This window comes from Bos mutus, chromosome 12, assembly GCF_027580195.1.
Source record: "Bos mutus isolate GX-2022 chromosome 12, NWIPB_WYAK_1.1, whole genome shotgun sequence".
NCBI classification, from domain to species: Eukaryota; Metazoa; Chordata; class Mammalia; order Artiodactyla; family Bovidae; genus Bos; species Bos mutus.
The window spans coordinates 73,066,700-73,084,346 of record NC_091628.1 but is presented as its reverse complement, the minus strand read 5'-3'; the positions used below and the strand labels follow the sequence as shown (position 1 = coordinate 73,084,346).

Below are 17,647 nucleotides of genomic sequence, written 5' to 3'. Positions count from 1 at the left end.
GAAGAGGGCTTCGCCCAGGCTCTCAGCTGGCTCAGTGGGTTGGGCCCAGAACCCCCCCCCGTCTCCTCCGTGTTATCTCCTTTCTCGTGCGTCTGGATCTCCGCCAGCCATGACGCAAAGCAGGCCCAGAGTTTGAATTTTGAATGCTGTGTTTAAGAATCGTAACAGATCAATGCCTAGTAAACATGCATGTGATAACATTAAGATAATCGCCTAATAATGTTATTAAAATAAGAGTCACAAGAGCAGTACCCTCAGCTTAACGAGAGGGGAAAAGGAGACAGAGAGAAGGAGAAAACAGCCTTGATTTGGAAGGCTTGGCATTGAAGGCAGTAGCATGGAGTCTGGCTCTTGCCATTTCCTGTTGCTGATACTCCTCATTTATCCATTCATCTGTACCATGGTTACCTTTATCCTCTCAAGCTGACTGGAGGCCGAGGAGGGGAGGGAGGGGAGCCCACTGGAAACTTTCAGGCTGAGGAGGTCCAGCCACCGGGCGCAGCAGAGGCAGAGAATTGAGGGGGGTGGCAGTGGTTCGATCGGCTCAATGCAGAGGGTTGTGGGAGCTGATAGAAGGGGGGCCAGTGCAGCTGGGAAAGGCTCCACGGGACCCGATAAGCGTCTCAGGCTTTGTTCTGCAGAGAGGGCCTGGGGGGTGCCAAAGGGCAGAGCCCACCCAACACACGGGCCGCCCCTTGAGTGGGGATAAACCTCAGACCAACCTACAGCCCGGGAAGGGGACTTCTGAACCTTAAATGTCACAGAAGAAGAGAAAGAGGAACGGGCAACACTGAACACAGATTTTTGTGCGAACTAGAGGGTTTTTTGGACAACTTTCTCTCTTTGCTTTCGCATCCTTTTCTTTAAACGGAAGAACAAGTGATCCTCTTCAGTTGGAAAGCACTTGTGTGAATCCTCTCTGTGTGTGTCTCATCTCTCCTTCTCATCCTCCCCGCAGCCTCCACGCTGAGATAGATTTTATTTCTCTCTCAAGCCCACTTGTGCTCCCTCATCTTCGTACTTCTCACTATTTTCATGATGCGTGTCAGCCCCGTTGCTAGGCAGCTGTTACCCTCAACCCACCACTCAGCCTCCCGATGCTGGAAATTAGCCCCAAATAGCTAGAAAATCACCCTTCCGCACCTGCACTGTGTTTACCGCGAGAGCAGGAATACGCGGAGCAAAATGGCAATCCAGGCACGCGTGTAGAAGGGCGAAATGCATCCTGCTTTCCCCCAGCCAGACAGCTACGACTGTGCTGGACGCCAGGTAGAGAAACCACGCAGGGCCCTGTATGAGAAATATCAAGGGAATGAATGGTTAGAGAAGAAACTGCATCCGCATCGTTCTGGAGCTAAAAATTAATGGACACGTTAACCTGGAGAAAAGCAGAAATACACAAAAATAAGCATGGGGAGAATGTAGAATCTGTAGATTTCTACCAGCGCTGCCTGTGAGGTCCGGCTGCTCTTCCTTGGCTCTAAGAAGCAAAACACTCACCTTACCTGATGTCTTCTTCCGTCTTCCCCCGAGGGCAAGCTCCCTCCAACATCTTCCCCTTCCTGTGGATTATCCAGGCCTTTTTCTGGGAGAATGAAGTGATCAGGAATCCTCAAACATCCTTTCATTGTTCTCAGTGAAGTAATTAAAATAAGTCCCTATTAAGAGAAATGTAATCATCAGGTCTTGAAATAAAAAAAAAAAAAAAAAAAAACACATCTTTCCAGAGATATCATTTTAGCCAGAAAAAGGCGTGTTTCATCTTTGAGCATATGCAGTACTTAGAACACATCTTGGGCTTCCCTGGTAAAGGATCCACCTGTAATGCAGACCTGGGTTCGATCCCTGAGTTGGGAAGATCCCCTGGAGAAGGAAATGGCAACCCACTCCAGTATTCTTGCCTGGAGAATCCCAGGGACAGAGGAGCCTGGCGGGCTGCAGTCCATGGGGTTGCAAAGAGTCGGGCATGACTGAGCGACTTCACTTGGTGACCAGTGCATTCCTTGGCAGAGTATGCGGCTCGTAACAGGTGCCCAAAGAATATTTGCTGAATAGAATTAAATTTTAAGGGCTTTTGAGATTGAAACTTCCATGAAAGAATTTTCTTTGAGAAAGAAGAGAGGAACATTCAACAAACGATTTCAGGAGATTGCATCTAAGTGTTTTTTTTAAGCATTAGCTTAATATATATCCTTTGTATTTTTCTAAGGCAGTGATTCTACAATTTTATGAGAGTCAGCTAAGAGTCTTTACAATGTTTAACCAGATTCCTGCAGTTACTGAATGAGCTCTTTTTTTGTTTCTAGGACCATGAGGGATAGAATCTCAATATTGTTCTTGAAACTAGGAGGAACAACCCATTTTGAAAAGAGGAATATTTATTTCATCACTTTTCCTAGATTCTACTTTGCATTTCTTAATTGTTAGCTTCTTCTCTGTTACTGCAACTTCACCCTAGCCCTCTTAGATAGAGACCCCAGAAGGAAAGGGCCAGTGATGTGGTTTTTTCGCCCACACTTTCGTCAGTGGTGGTCACATCTGTTACTATTCCATCATCGTCTTCTGTGAGTACACCGAGGAGAGTTTTCATGAATCCTTGATGTAGAAAGAGCACTTAATGATGAGTATGGGCGCCGTAAAATTTTTCAGTAACTGTGGTAGGCCGTGAGTTTGAGTAAGCTCCGGGAGTTGGTGATGGACAGGGAAGCCTGGCGTGCTGCAGTCCATGGGGTCGCAGAGTCGGATACGACTGAGTGACTGAACTGACTGACTGAACTGTGCTAGAACTTGCTGGGAATTTAGCTTGTAGATCAGGAGGAAGGGGAAGTTGAAAGTCATCAGAGACACATTTCACAAGAGACATGAGACAGATGGAGTGTCTAACACAGTTTTAGCTTTCAACCCCAAGAGAACCCAGAGTATTATGCATCATAAAGGAAACAGACCCAGTTTCCCGCATGGCCAGTACTGTCCTGCCAGTCAGGCAGAAGGTCCCGACAGAAAAGAAGCTGACCCCAGCTGAGGAATGGACAACCAGGGGGGCGCCAAGTCTGGCCCGGGGGAGTTGGTGACATCTGGTCCACACCTCCTTTGGGTGTTTCGCCTCCACTCCCCTTCTGGGTCTCCTGAGTTGCACGACTGTTTCCTTCTGTTTATGGAGAGTTCCTCCAGGAAAATAAGTTATCTTCCCAGACTTCTCCATCTCAGTCAATGCCAACTTCATCCTCAGTCTCCTCGGTCAAGATACTTGGGGTCATCCTCTCTTTCCTTCCCGTCCACATCAGTGCGTGGCAGAGCTTATTGGATCTGCCTCAAATATGGACCGAGTTATCAGTTCCCATCGTTTGGAAGAGCCACGTCCTGGGAGGCTCTCCCCAGCCCCCTGCTCATTCCCTCTGCCTGCTCTCTGCCTCGCAGCTTTTATGATTCTTCAGGTGTCCACTGATGTGGCTCATCTGCCCAAAGCCTTGCTCCCTAGGACTCTCCGAGTCCCAGATGAAGCCCTTCACGTCACCCGTGGGGGTCCTCGTCCCCCCGTGTGGTTACCTCTGGGTCCATCTCCTCCGTATACCCTCCCACGTGCTCCAGCCGCCCCGCCCCCTTGGTTCTCTGAGCATGCGCACACGACCTGCCCCAGGCTGCCGGACCCCACACGTCCAGTGTGGATCCTGTTTACCTGAAAGGGCCTTGCCCCTTCCCGATGGGCAGGAATCTGCTCACCCTGAAACCTCCCCTGCTTCGTTTTTCTCCATCTCTCTTGGATCTGACCTCCTTCCTCATTTACATTTCTATTCTCTGTCGCCATCATGGAACAGAAGGGCTTTTGTCCGTTTTGCTTCCTGCTGTGTTCCTGGAATCTATTGTGTGCTCTCAGACGATAAAGTCCACCTGCAATGCAGGAGACCCGGGTTCGATCCCTGGGTCGAGAAGATCCCCTGGAGAAGGAAATGGCAACCCACTCCTCCCGTATTCTTGCCTGGAGAATTCTCTGGACAGAGGAGCCTGGCGGGCTACAGCCCATGGGGTTGCAAAAAGTCACACATGACTGAGTGACTGACACACTTGTTTTGTTTCCCGCTGCGTTCCCGGGATCTGTTTTGTGCTGAGTCAGTTTTGGTTGGTTGATTAAATGATCCCGAATGAATGAAACAGAGGACGCGATTCTGGACATGGAACCAGATACCAGTCACGTCTCTCATCCCAGATGGGGCTGAGACAGGAGGGGGTCAGCTGGAAGAGTGAACATTGACTTCTTATGGTTGGCTGGTCTCTCTGGGGCCCAGAGCAGGTGTCAGCCTGGGTGGATGGAGGTGACCACCTCCTGGACCAGAGGCCAGGGATGTGTGGGAACAAGGGAGGAGAAGCCCCTTCTCCAGACCCCCCACCCCCTGTGCTCAGGACCATGTGCGGCTCTGCGGTGGTCATCACTATTCGGTCTGGGATGGAAGTCTCCCAGAGGCCAAGCTTCAGTGCAGGGGTGGACCCGTGACTGCATCTAGAGGTGACACTCAGATTCCAGAGACAAGATGTTTTTAATTACATTAAAATAGAGTACCTCACCCTGTCTAAGATGACGCTTTTGTCTTTTCGGTTGAAATGTCAGAATTATACCACTTTAAGTGTCAAAAGAACGATATAAAATGAGAAGAGAAAGGCACCGCGTGTTAAGACTTTTGTTCTGACTTGTTAATACTGTATTCAGATACTTGAATTATGTCAATTCCATTCTCCGTGATAATTAGCAGAGTTCCAGAATGAGACAATTATAAAAGAATAAAGAGATAATGTGAGTGATTTCATTTCATTGTGTAACCGGCTAAGTGGTGGAAATGCGCTGATTTTCCTGAGTGTTTGAATGAGTCTGTATTTCATTAGGAGCTTAGTTTACTGCCAGAGGAAGGCCCAGTCACCCAGAGGTCAGAGAAGCAAGGAGTCCTGTCTCTGAGAGTGCCATCCGCTGGGGCCCCCGGGGGTTTGGCCGTTTGAGACGTTTGTGCCCAGTTTCGTCGTCCCTTTTACTCTGGAACCGCCTGGGGCCGGGGAGGCTTCCTCCATGCCTCGAACGACCGACGCTGGTGGAGACACCGGCTCCGGAGTCAGGCCGCCCCAGTGCAGCCCGGCTCAGCCCCTTTCACGTCTGTGTGAGGTCTCTCGGGGGGGCTTTGAACCACAGAAACGAACTCTCTCACAGTCCCGGAGACGCCAGCGGGGCCCCAGCCCTCTGAGGCCCTTCCTCGCCTCCTTAGCTTTGGGGGTGGCCCCCAGTCCTTTGAGCTGCATCACCCCACTCCCGCCTCCCTCGCCAAGTGGTGTCTTCCCTGTGGCTCTGTCTTCACACAGCATTTCTGCCTCTTGTCAGGACACCAGTCCTGTGGGATTCAGGCCCTGCCTGCTGACGTCATTCTAACTGCATTGCTTCATTCAAGCCTTTATTTCCAAATCAGGTCACATCTGTGTATCCCCTGTGCTGTGCTTGGTCATCAGTGGTCTCTGACTCTTTGCAACCAGCCCGCCAGGCTCCTCTGTCCATGGGATTCCCCAGGCCAGAATGCTGGAGTGGGTTGCCATTTCCTTCTCCAGGGGATCTTCCTGACCCAGGAACTGGACCCGTGTCTCCTGTGTCTCCTGCATTGCAGGTAGACTCTTTACCCACTGAGCCATCTATCTATTCCGGGCAGCGGAGGGTCGGTGAGGGGGACACAATTCAACATCATCCATGTCAACTTGGGCAAGGGATTTCATTTCTGTGACCATCAGCTTCTCACTGTTGAAAGAGGGTAGTCATCCAGACGTGCTGCACCTTCAAGGAGCGTGGGAAGCAGCAGGTGAAAATTCCTGGCACTTGTTCGGTGCCCGAGAAATGTTCTTCCCTGTCCTCCACTCCTCCAGCCCAGCTTCTTGGCCTCCCATCCTTGATCGGGTTGCTCACAAAGCTCCTGTGGATTTTTCCATACCACCTCATGGGAAAACCTCAAAGAACTTTCTGGCCAACCCACGAGTTACTTTCTCCACACATAGACAATTCTGTAGACACCATGCAATGTACAGAGACAACCCAGTGCCCTGGGGAAGATCACACTCTTCAGGGACAGATAAAAAGTAAATTCACCTTTACAGCACAACACAGAATTTGTGTCACATCCTGAGAAGCACGCAGGTGCAGTACCGAGAGGGGGGAGAATTCCTGCTCGGTGTCTTGCCAAGGACCTCACAGCAAATCGCTGCAAAGCTGAAACCTGAATCTGGGTTTAGGTCCCCAGTCCAGTTTCTTTCCTATTCAGAAACATTATACAATTATGTTAGGTATCACCTTTGAACCCCTCGAACGTGGTAACGCATCATCCCTTTTTGCCCACTGATGCCCTCAGGTCATATGCCAGCATCTCTGGGGAATGCCCATCACCTTCAGGTGGTCCCTCCACTGCCCCCTGCAGCTTCCTCCTGCTTCCCAAGCCCCCACACACAACCTCTGTTATCCCTGCTTCCTCTGCTCTGTGCCAGCCTGGAAAGACTCTCTTCTGCAGCAACCACAATAAGACCAGCTTAAAAAATAAATACAGCAGATACCAAGTCTAGTGCCTACTGGGTAGGAAAGCATATTCTTGCCTCTTATCAAAAAAAAAATAATAATCACTGAATATCATCCACAGATCGTCTTAGACCATTCGGTGTGATCAAAACAATGAGCGAGAGCTTTCAGAGCCTCGCCTCTGGCGCTCCAAATGCATGTTCAGTCTCTGCTGCTATTTTTACTCCCTTCTGTACCCTGAGTTAATACATGAGGAAAATCTAGGGTTGAGAGGGAAGGGATGTTGCTGATGCTGCCATATTTATTTTGCCTGACTCATGGCTAGCAGGACGATGACGATGCTCAATCCAGGGCAGATAAAATGGTGAGTTGTGGGGGACAGCGCTAAAAGGATTTTAGAGAGGAAACAAAAGTCTGCTGTTGAAAAGGTCACACTGGTGTATCTTCTCAGGGTTTATGCTGTGCCCCAGATCCATAGTTCCTGCTGCACTGCCCCCAACCCCTGACCCCACACAATGGACACCTCATTTCTCTTCTGTACTTGCAGAAATGAAGAAGTGGTGTGGCTGCCAGTGGGGCTTCCCAGGTGGCTCTAGGGGTAAAGAATCCACCTGCCAATGCAGGAGAGACATGGGTTCAACCCCTGGGGCAGGAAGATCCCCTGGAGGAGGGCATGGCCATCCACTCCAGTATCCTTGCCTGGAGAATCCGCAGAGGAGCCTGGTGGGCTACAGTCCACGGGGTAGCGAAGCATCAGACACAACTGGGTGACCGAGCATGCACACGTGACCGCCAGCAGGACACATCCAGCCCTGTCAGTGCTCGGGTGGGAGGGTGGGCGGCCAAGGGTGCAGGGAATTCACTGCTTCCCTCGGGAAGCAGAGCACATTGTAGAAGATGCCAGATTTGCTGCAACAAACTTTAGATGGAAAGCTAAGATGTTCCACAGAAACTGACAGAATTGCAGTGACTTACTGATCGGCAGTAAGTTCCCAGGGTGGCCCAGTGTGAGGATTATAAACACCAAGATGCAGCCCCTGTGCTTCTCTCCTTCCTCCTGTGCTCACCCTCCCCGCCCCTCCCCTCCCCTTTCTCCTCATGCTGTGTTGCTCGCATGTCGGGTTAAATGCCTTTGCACCTTTTTTTTTTTTTTATGGGTCATATAATCTTTAAAGACATTTTTTTTTTTTTAAGAAACCCAGAGGAAAACTTTATATAGCCATGAATTTCAACCAGAGAGTGAAATTTAATTATTTGGAAGAATTTTCCAAAAATAAACGGTCTCTCTAGAAGATTTAAAGCACTCAATCTCTACTCTGTGGGGAGGGCACTTCTCTACCTCTCATTTAAATAAGACTTCTGGGCGCTTTGGTCTGCCTTTATTATAGATTCTAACTTCATCTAGATTCAGTCTCAAACATTGATAAAGAATGCTGGAATATGTTAAAGGGTGTATTTTAAGAGTATTCTAAAAATCTAAATGAGAACTAATAAATTCGTATTTTTTCTCTTCGAACGCGCTTTTGATAAATGGTTTGCATCTCTCCTGGTAATATTAAAGGTACATTAGAGGACTGAGAAGTATATTTGGTTCCTTTTAAAATCACATCCATGTAAAGGACAAGGGCCGTTCCAAGTGATCCAGGGTGAAATTCACGACACACAGAGGTGTGAGGGCACAGAGGACACAGTAGGAAAGGGGAAGGATTTAAAAACTGGACAGCAAAGGCAATGCTGCTGAGAAAAGTCGTTTGCTTGACCGGTTCGCTCATGGCTTTCCTGTCCCTGCTGCTTTTTGCAGGTACAGGCCCTTGGCCGAGACCCTCCCTGGCAACGAGAGGACACTGCCCGCCGAGGAGAGGTGCCGGCTGGCCCTGAAGCACTGCCCGTTACCAGGGTGGCAGGTGGGTGACTCCCAAGCTCCTACCAGAGCAGGTCAGGGTTGCCAGTAGGTGAGCTGAGTCATTGCAGGAGCTGCCCAAGTGTGTGTGTGTGTGCTCAGCCGCTTCAGTTGTGTCTGACCCTGTGGACTGTAGCCCATCAGGCTCCTCTGTCCATGGGATGCTCCGGGCAAGAATATTAGAGTGGGTTGCCGCTGCCTGAGACTCACCAGCAAAACCAAAGTGCTGGGATGTGTTTGGCAAAGAGAGATGGCAAGCGTAGTCCCTGAACACACAGCAGCCCTGATTCACCAATTTCATCAGCAAACACAGGATGAAGGAAGCCCGGAGCCAATGTTCATGACTCGGGGAAGAGTTCAGGATGGAGTTTGCCTGCATCTCAGACCCCAACATAGGCAGCAGAGCCTTCTGGAGTGTCTAAAAGGGGAGAAGTCAGAGGAACCAAAACAGGGGTGGTTGACAGAGCCCAGGGTTCCCTGGGGTGGTAGCCATGCTTCCGGAGGAGGAAGGAACAGGAGATGAAGAGCAGGGAAGTGCTCTTCAGAAACCCAGTGGCGCAGCCTGGATTTTGTTTAATCCCTGAAGCAACTCAGAAGACTGCCGTGAGTAGTGCCAGGAAGAGGAATGTGAGATGTAAAAGAACTGAGAAACAAAACTGAGCAATGATGGGAATCAGGGTCCTTGACACCAGGAACTCCTGCAAGTTTCTAGCTATAAAACATCGGAACCTGCACAGGAGGCAGAGAGTTTGGTAGCCAGTAGTTTCAGCAAACGGAGAAGGCAATGGCACCCCACTCCAGTACTCTTGCCTGGAAAATCCCACGGGTGGAGGAGCCTGGTAGGCTGCAGTCCATGGGGTCGCTAAAAGTCAGACATGACTGAGCAACTTGACTTTCACGTTTCCCTTTCATGCATTGGAGAAGGAAATGGCAACCCACTCCAGTATTCTTGCTTGGAGAATCCCAGGGACAGAGGAGCCTGGTGGGCTGCCGTCTATGGGGTCACACAGAGTCGGACACAACTGAAGCGACTTAGCAGCAGCAGCAGCAGCAGCAGTTTCGGCAAAACAGAACAATTACGGGAAAGCAGACATAAGTCTCATCTTTCAAAAATGATAGGGAGATATAGTGCCTCCGAGGGAAAATATATGATGGTTGATGAGGCCAAAAAAGGGTGCTTTAGTGCAGAAATGGCACGAAGAGGAGGTGCAGACTTGCTGGTGTGTCTTAAAGGGGAAGACAGGGTGGGTAAGGCAGGTGTTGAGCCCTGGGTTGACACCAGCATCCTCAGCCGTCTATGACGAAGAACCAGGAACCCAGCATTTTAGCATGGATGAGTAACGGTTTAATTGTCGGTGCCACCCAAGCACTTTCTTTATTATCCTTTCTCCTGTTCTTTCCCTTTTTTAACTAATAACGGAGTTGAACTTTAAATAGCGGTCTGAAGGAGGACGCGCACACAGCCTGTAGTAGGCACAGATGCACATCCGTGCCAAAAGACAGGATAAAAAAGGAGGAGGAAGGAGGAGTTGCTAACAGAGAGTGAAGTCAGCGAGCCACGCAGGACTCAGCGGCATCAGACGTGGGGCTGGCGTGCTGACTCACTCTCAGAACTTTAAGCCAGTGTCTGGGGAAAGACAGAGGGCAAGAGAAGGGGACGACAGAGGACGAGATGGTTGGGTGGCATCACCGACTCAACAGACATGAGTTTTGGAGTAAACTCCAGGAATTGGTGATGGACAGGGAGGCCTGGCATGCTGCAGTCCATGGGGTCGCAGAGAGTCAGACACGACTGAGCAACTGAACAACAACTGAACAGAAGTGAATGCAGAACACAAAGATTTTCCTGTTGCATTTTGTTGCATTTTACTCTTTAACAAACATAGATAAGAATGATGTACTTTATTACTGTTGAGAAAGAATGTTGAGTTGTTGAGGGATCTGGGAAGATTCTTCCACTGAGAGAGGGACTGGCAGGAACCATAACACCTGACCAGCCTTCGGTCCTCCAAGACACCTGATTGGAGTCTGGGGTCAAACGAGGAGGGAGGGGACAACCCAGGGCAGCCAGGCAGCTGTCCCTTCCCCTACGTGTGCTAGGACACTTTTGACTTTGCCGCTGGGTATGGTGTGACGCTGAACCACACACACACTGGGCCTTTGAAAAAGTACATCAAAATAAAACACGGGGAAGAGTTCCCATTTCATTACACTAATTTATTTTCCTTGGCTTTTTTTTTTTTTTTTTTCTCCTAAAGGAGGCCAAAGAAAAGAAGAAACGTATTCATTTGCAGATCGTATTTGCTTATGCGTTCCATCTTGAATAGTTAGGAAAGGTGGCTTTCTTCAGCTTCTCTAAGATGTAACCTTTCATATTCTCTATGCTATAAGACGAATTATTGACTCTAGAGAAATAAAGTGTATTCCTATTTCACTCTTGTACTAGTCCGAAGGCAAATGATCGGAAAAAAAAAAAAAAAAAAACTTACCTAGAAAGCCAGACCCCTCAGTTTCAGAAGTAAAGTGTTTGTTTGAAATGCGTTGAAAGTTACAGGCAGAGTTGTTACCAGTCTCTTGTGGGAGGTGAACAAGGACGAGGATTAAGTAAGAAATGTTTGAAGCAGCAGCAGGTCCTAATGGGCGGTTTTGTTCAGGCACCATGGTCCACAGATTGCTAAGAGGCCAACATATTTTCCATGAAGCAGCCCTTGTGCGTCCTCTGGCTCCGAGTGGTTAGCATGAAACTGATGGCTGTTCTCTTCCATTGCACTTAGAAGTGATGCTCGAACAGGAAGAGACTGGAGTCATCCTTGGCTGTGTGAATCTGCGCGGAGTGTTAGCGAGAAATTCTGTTCTCTGAACTGAAAAGCGGGTCTTTTCTCGTGGCTCCCGTGGGTCTTGAGGATCCTGTGAGATCACTTCCTCTCTCCCCGACAGCCATCACAACCCATGCAGGAAACCTTCACCGCATCAGCATGGGGGCTGTAGCTCCATCGCTCCTGTTCTTTTGCACATTAGAGCAATTCCGTACGCGCTACTGAACCCTGGGGTCTGCTTCTGTTGCACACGAGGAGAGAGAGTTGTCTTTCCTTCGGTGCTGTGCGTTTGTTTAGTGATCCGCGGGTGCTGTTTACTGTTCATGTAGCCGTGGGTTTCCAGTCAGTATTCGAGGCCTTGGAATTTCTGAAGTCTCACCAATAATGATTCCTCTCATCCTGGAAGTCTGTTACAACAACTCCGAGGGTGTTTTTATTATTTTGCTTTGCTCTATCCAAGTTAACCCTGATAGCTAACAATGCCATGCAGAAGAAAGAAAGGAGGCAGGGAACAGGAATAACCTCACTGCAGACATGAGGAAGTCGCCGTAGAGATCAGATTCCTGATCAAAATGCAAGGTGGGGTGAATATTTCGTCTGGGCCGGAAGGCCCTTTGCCGGGACCAGACCCGGCTCTTCGGTGGCGGGTTCTTTCCGCTGCACTCGCTCCGATCTGTATCTTTTAATGTAGCCACTGAAAGTCCCTTTACTCAGACGACACAACTTGAAAGGCACAGATTATGCTTCCAGACCAGGGCTTTGATCAGAGGCACTGGGAGCTTCCTTGATGAGCCTAGCAGATTGCTTCCCGTGGTTAGTGTCTTTTTTTCCCGTTTCTCATGCACCCGGTAGATGGAGATAAAACACGCTGGCTGCTTGCTGTTGCTGCCAGTTCTGATTGGAATCTTTCTTAAGTGAGCGTCAGCCCCCTGACCCTTCTACAGCCACGGCTTTGGGAGGCTGGGTCCTGACTTAAGGAAAAAGGAGGAGAAGGAGAAAAGGGAGAAGCAGAGGAACTGGGCTCAAGGGAGGAAATGTTTGGTGCTGTCCCGTGTGTAATGTCCGTTCTAGTCTGAGAGTGGAGACCTGGCTGCTCCAGGCACCCAGGGATGCCGCAGGGCTGGCCAGCATCCACGGTCCAGGTGCCACCCTGGGAGTGCTCACCTCGCCTTGACCCCGTGGGCAGAGGCAGGCGGAGACCCGTCCTGCTGAACCAAGTGGCAGCACCGCCAGCAGGCGGGTGGCCAGGCCTTGTCCTCGCTCCTGAGGTCACCCAGCCCGTCTTCTGCTGCGCCGCTGCCTGTCTGTCCCCCAGCAGTGGAGCAAGCGCGCTGCGGAGGCCGTGTCCGCCCTGTGGACTGCGTGTCTCCAGCAAGGGCGTCTCACAGGCAGGTGCTTGGTGCACACTTGCCCAGCCAGTCAATGAGTCTTTATCGATAAGAAACCACCAAACGACTCTATATACGCAGACGTGGGCTTCTCAAGTGGCATGGTGGTAAAGAACCGCCTGGCAGCGCAGGAGATGTAAGAGACTCGGGTTCGATCCCTGCGTTGGGAAGATCCCCTGGAGGAGGGCATGGCAACCCACTCCAGTATTCTAGCCTGGAGAATCCAGTGGACAGAGGAGCCTGGCGGGCTACAGTCCAGAGTCGCAAAGAGGCAGATACGACTTAGAGGCTAAGCACTCACTCACATACACAGACATATACGAACCTTTAAAATCTGGAATAATTCACAGAAACCTAAGAGCACTGGTATTTGAAGGATGGTTTCGAGATGAGAGTCAAATGGAATTTTAGTGTATGTCTATATTTAGAAGGTGAAATGAATTCGTGGATTACTTCTGTAATTAAAGATGATGTTTAGAATTTGTAATCACTACCTAAATACAGCTTAAGTGGAATATTGCATGGGGCCAATTTAATTATTTTAAGCATGTATGAAAGAATTCTAAGTCACACAGACAGTGCTTTTTCTAAAGCACTTTTGTTTCTGAAAGAGCAATTAGCCTGCTGGATAGTTCACACCACCAGCCCTTACTTCTCCAAGGAATCTTCACAGCATTTGAGCTGGTCACCACAAGTTTGGGCAGACTCAGTCCTGCCATTGCTTCCTGTGCATTATCAGCATCACTGCCTTAATAGAAGGTAGTTTTAACTTGATGAGAAGTGAAGGGAAATTGTGAGGCTAGAAAGGCATCAGTGCTTGGCGGTTTCTCGTTCATGTGCATGAAATGACAAATTTTAAAAACACGCTGGACGAGCTTTATCCTTATTTCAAAGCAGAATTTAAGTAAGTTGCTCAAAAAGCAATTGAAGTTTCCTGAAACGATTCGAATACACTCTACAGGACTGAATTCCAGGACAGTTTTGTGTCTCACCAGAGGTATTTTTCTTCATGAAACAAAAGGTCTGTGGATTGCTTCTTTTGTGGGGGGTAAAAAAAATCAAACCATTTTGAAAATAAGTTAAATGAAGCTACTAGTTATTAACTTTCTACTATCTAGTACTTTTAAAAATTATTCAGGTATTTCATTTATTTAAATATATATATATTTTTAATTCGGTCCCACTTTAAAAGTTACCTTTAAAAATAATCCCTCCAGTCTGTGTTCATTTATCAAACCCTTTCTGCCCGATTTTCACAGCCATACACCAGCGACGGGCAGGCCTGCTGTAGCCATGCTGTCACTTCCGTAGAGGGGGAAACTTCTGAAACTAAGTGGAAAAATAAGTGGTATCGTCTGATTTTCACACATTTTATATGAATCAACTGGGTAGGGGATGCTGTCTTCTGTGTAGTTCTTTGAATGCTATATTCATTTTCAAGCCATCTGGAGGGTGATGAAGAGAGAAATGGATCTCTCTGTTCAGGGGCACCGGGCAGCCCCCTGCTTAGCAAGGCTTCCACAGGGATGGCTTTTACTGTCCTTCCAGACAGTTCTGGGACTCTGGGGTGAGGGGAGCCTCGTGGACGAGCAAAGGTGTTCCGTGCGCATCTGTCACAGGACATCATGGAAAGAGAAGCTGAGATGACAACCTCAGGGAGACTTCCTGCTTTCCCTAACACTGTGAGGATGGGGAGTCAGACACAAGAGGGCTCCCGATGACTTGCTAAGGTGGCACAGACGGGAAGTAAAGAATCTGCCTGCAATGCGGAGGACCCGGATTTGATCCCTGGGTCGGGAAGATCCCCTGGAGGTGGGCCTGGCAACCCACTCCAGTATTCTTTCCTGGAGAATCCCACGGACAGAGGAGCCTGGTGGGCTACAGTCCGTGGGGTCAGAGAGTCAGGCACGACTGAGGGACTAAACAACAGCAATGTGTAAACCAGATGACTAATGAGAACCTACTGTGTACCGCAGGGGACTCTCCTCGGCGCTCTGTGGCGACCTAAATGGGGAGAAAATCCAAAAAAGAGGGGATACATGTATATGCACAGTAGAGGCACACTGCTGCACAGCAGAAGCTGACACGACATTTAAAGCAACTAAACTCCAGTAAAAGTTTTTTAATTTTATTTTATTTTTAAACTTCACATAATTGTATTAGTTTTGCCAAATATCAAAATGAATCCGCCACAGGTATACATGTGTTCCCCATCCTGAACCCTCCTCCCTCCTCCCTCCCCATACCATCCCTCTGGTCGTCCCAGTGCTGCTTGGGGCTAGTAAAACATTTTTTAAATGTAGTTTAAGGAAGAAAAAAGAGACCCCGAAAGAACGAGCAGGAAGCGAACCCCAGGCTCAGTGACGTCTACTCGCCCTGTTTGCACTTATTCGCTACCAGAGCAATCGCAGCCATTGTTTTCTGCATCACCTTCCTCTGAGGCAGGCTTCATCCTCCACATCCTCCCGCGTAAGGCATGGCCTAGATTCCACTGCGTGTCTTTCTGAAATATATGGCCTCGCAAGGATTCACTCTGACAGTACTGAGAATTGCAAGATTAACATTTTACCATAACATTAAATAAAATCAGTTGGATGAAGGATTTATTATTTCATTAATCTAAAATAGTCCAGTAGAGAAAAGATAATAAAAGTAAGAGCAAGGAACTGTTCAAGTTTTAAGCATGCTCCACTTTCTTTACGTCTTCGAAGACGAGACAATTGTATTAGGGCCCTTGGCTCTTATTAGTACAATAAATTAATGGTTTATAGCCTTTGTTTTATTACTGGAGGAGCACTTCGTAAATCAACCACAAGTACAAGCTAGAAAATAGCCTATAAAACTACTCTTTCTCTCATGTTCTTCCTCTTTCTCAGGCATCATTACTGTTGAGCATAATAAAAAATAGGTATCTAAGAGTATCTCTTAGTACTGTGTGCATTATGACTGGGAATTACTGTATATGTGCACATATATTTATTTCCATTTTTCTCAGGTTCTAAACACATTCATATACACACATATGTGATTGTGATTTTGTTACAAAGGGTTCGATCTTTGTAAGAAATCTGAAACATAGAGGAAGAAGACAATATAGATCACACCCATCACTGACTGAACTACCTATAGATAATTACCCCGGATGCTTGGTGTGTATTCACTCGGTTTTTAAAAATAACATTATAGATGTTTGATTCTTGGTCAGTGTGTATCCCTTTATACTCTGAGGACAGATACTACGTCTCTTTTTTTTTTTTTTTACATATTTTCACACACACACACGTGTGTGTTGTGTGTGTTTCACAATCACACCGCCAGGGGTCTGGTCAGAACAGACACTCGGCTTGTGTTTGTTGAATGGCTGAATGAACGAATCTCCTCCTCACCCCAAGCGCCCTTTGAAAATGGAAGCATGCGCAGTCGAGTCTTGCCGTTCCGTGTGCTCGTCTCTCTTTTAAAGCGACTCTACGTTTTCCCTCTCAGCCTCTTTAGGCAGAAAGCACAGGGTAGTAGTGTCTGGCACTCAACCACTGCTAAGCGAGAGCCGGCGATGCCCCCTGCGAACCCGGTTTTTCACGTCTGAGCACTCAGCCCCCTCTCCGCTGACTCCAGGTCTGTCGGGGGAGCGAGTCAGCTCCACTGCTGAGCCGCACTTTGTGTGTGTCCCGTGGTCACACAGGCAGGGGTGCCGCCATCTTGGGGAGGAACGGCCTGTGCCCCTCACGAGGGGAACGGGGAAGTGGACCGTGAGCAGAAAACCCACACAGAGCTACCAGTTAGGGTCCTGCAAGCCATCCGGGGGCCCCGGGGTCAGGTGGGCGGGGACCTGAAGGGCACACCCACAGCCACCGAGTCCAGGCTGAAACGCGAAGGCTGGCGGGGCACGGGCTGGGCCGACGGGCTGGGCCGGAAGTAGCGCGCGGCGAGGCACGGGCTGGGCCGGAAGTAGCGCGTGGGGCGGGCGTGCTGCCCCCCGGGAGGGCGGCCCCCGAGAAGAGCCCCAAGCCCCAGCCGTGAGGGGGAAAGCGCCCCCCTGTGAGGCCATGTTTCTCAGCCTCTGCTCTTCGCCTGTCAATCCCGCTCCCCGGGAAGGACAATGGACGAGGCACTAGGACTGGGGCAGGGGGTACAGAGTCCCTCCGCTGTTACGGGGTTTTGCGGCCCCTCGAGGCTCACCTTCCCGGGTCGGTCCGGCTCCGGCTTACTGCTGCTGGGAGAGCGGGGGTTGTGCCTACGCCCTCCCGAGGTCCGTCTTTTCTCCATCAGTCCTCCGTGTGCTGTGTGCATGCTCAGTCTTGTCCAACTCTGTGCGACCCCACGCACTGGAGCCCGCCAGGCTCCTCTGTCCATGGGATTCTTCAGGCAAGAGTACTGGAGTGGGTTGCCATTTCCTCCTCCAGGGCATCTTCCCTAGCCAGGGATCAAACTTGGGTCTCTTGCATCTCCTGCATTGGCAGGCAGATTCTTTCCCACTGCGCCACCTGGAATGATGTAGTCATTCAGCAGGCCCTTATTAAGCACCTTTTGTATACCACAACCTTGTCATAGCTAAGGGGTTTTGCCCATTATGAACCAGTGTCACCCTCTGGGGCAGAATCGCCCTTCAGAATGGATGCTTAGAGGGACATGGGGTCCAGAGCCCTAGGGACTTATGGGAGCAAAGCTCAGCGTCCTACTTAAGTTCAGTGTGAAGCCATTGAGCTTTAAGGAGAGTGTCACCGTGATCCAATTCAGGCTTCAAACATGAGAAGGAAAAAAAAACATTACTGGAAAGCAAATCTAGGTCTGGGGAGCGAGGCAACAAGCCTTAGGTAGTAACCCACATGAGACAGAGCAGGGCAGGTGGACACAGAGGGCGGCTGAGGCAGAGAAGGGATAGGCCCTCACAGGGACCTTCAGTCAACAAGCATGTGACCTTTTATTGACTCAAAGAGTGAACACTCTTTTAAAACCAGCACATCAGTTTGGGTCAGGAATACGCTCATACTCTTATGTCCAAGTGTGAATTTGCTGC

At 49.3% G+C, this 17,647-nt stretch overlaps 1 protein-coding gene across 1 annotated transcript in view; it reads left to right on the top strand.

Annotated features, from left to right (window-relative positions):
- Nucleotides 1-17,647, top strand: part of MYO16 (myosin XVI) — a 390,818-nt gene that overhangs the window by 283,647 nt on the left and 89,524 nt on the right. The window contains 1 exon segment of the mRNA XM_070380864.1: nt 8,331-8,433. Coding sequence (XP_070236965.1) covers nt 8,331-8,433 — 103 coding nt within the window.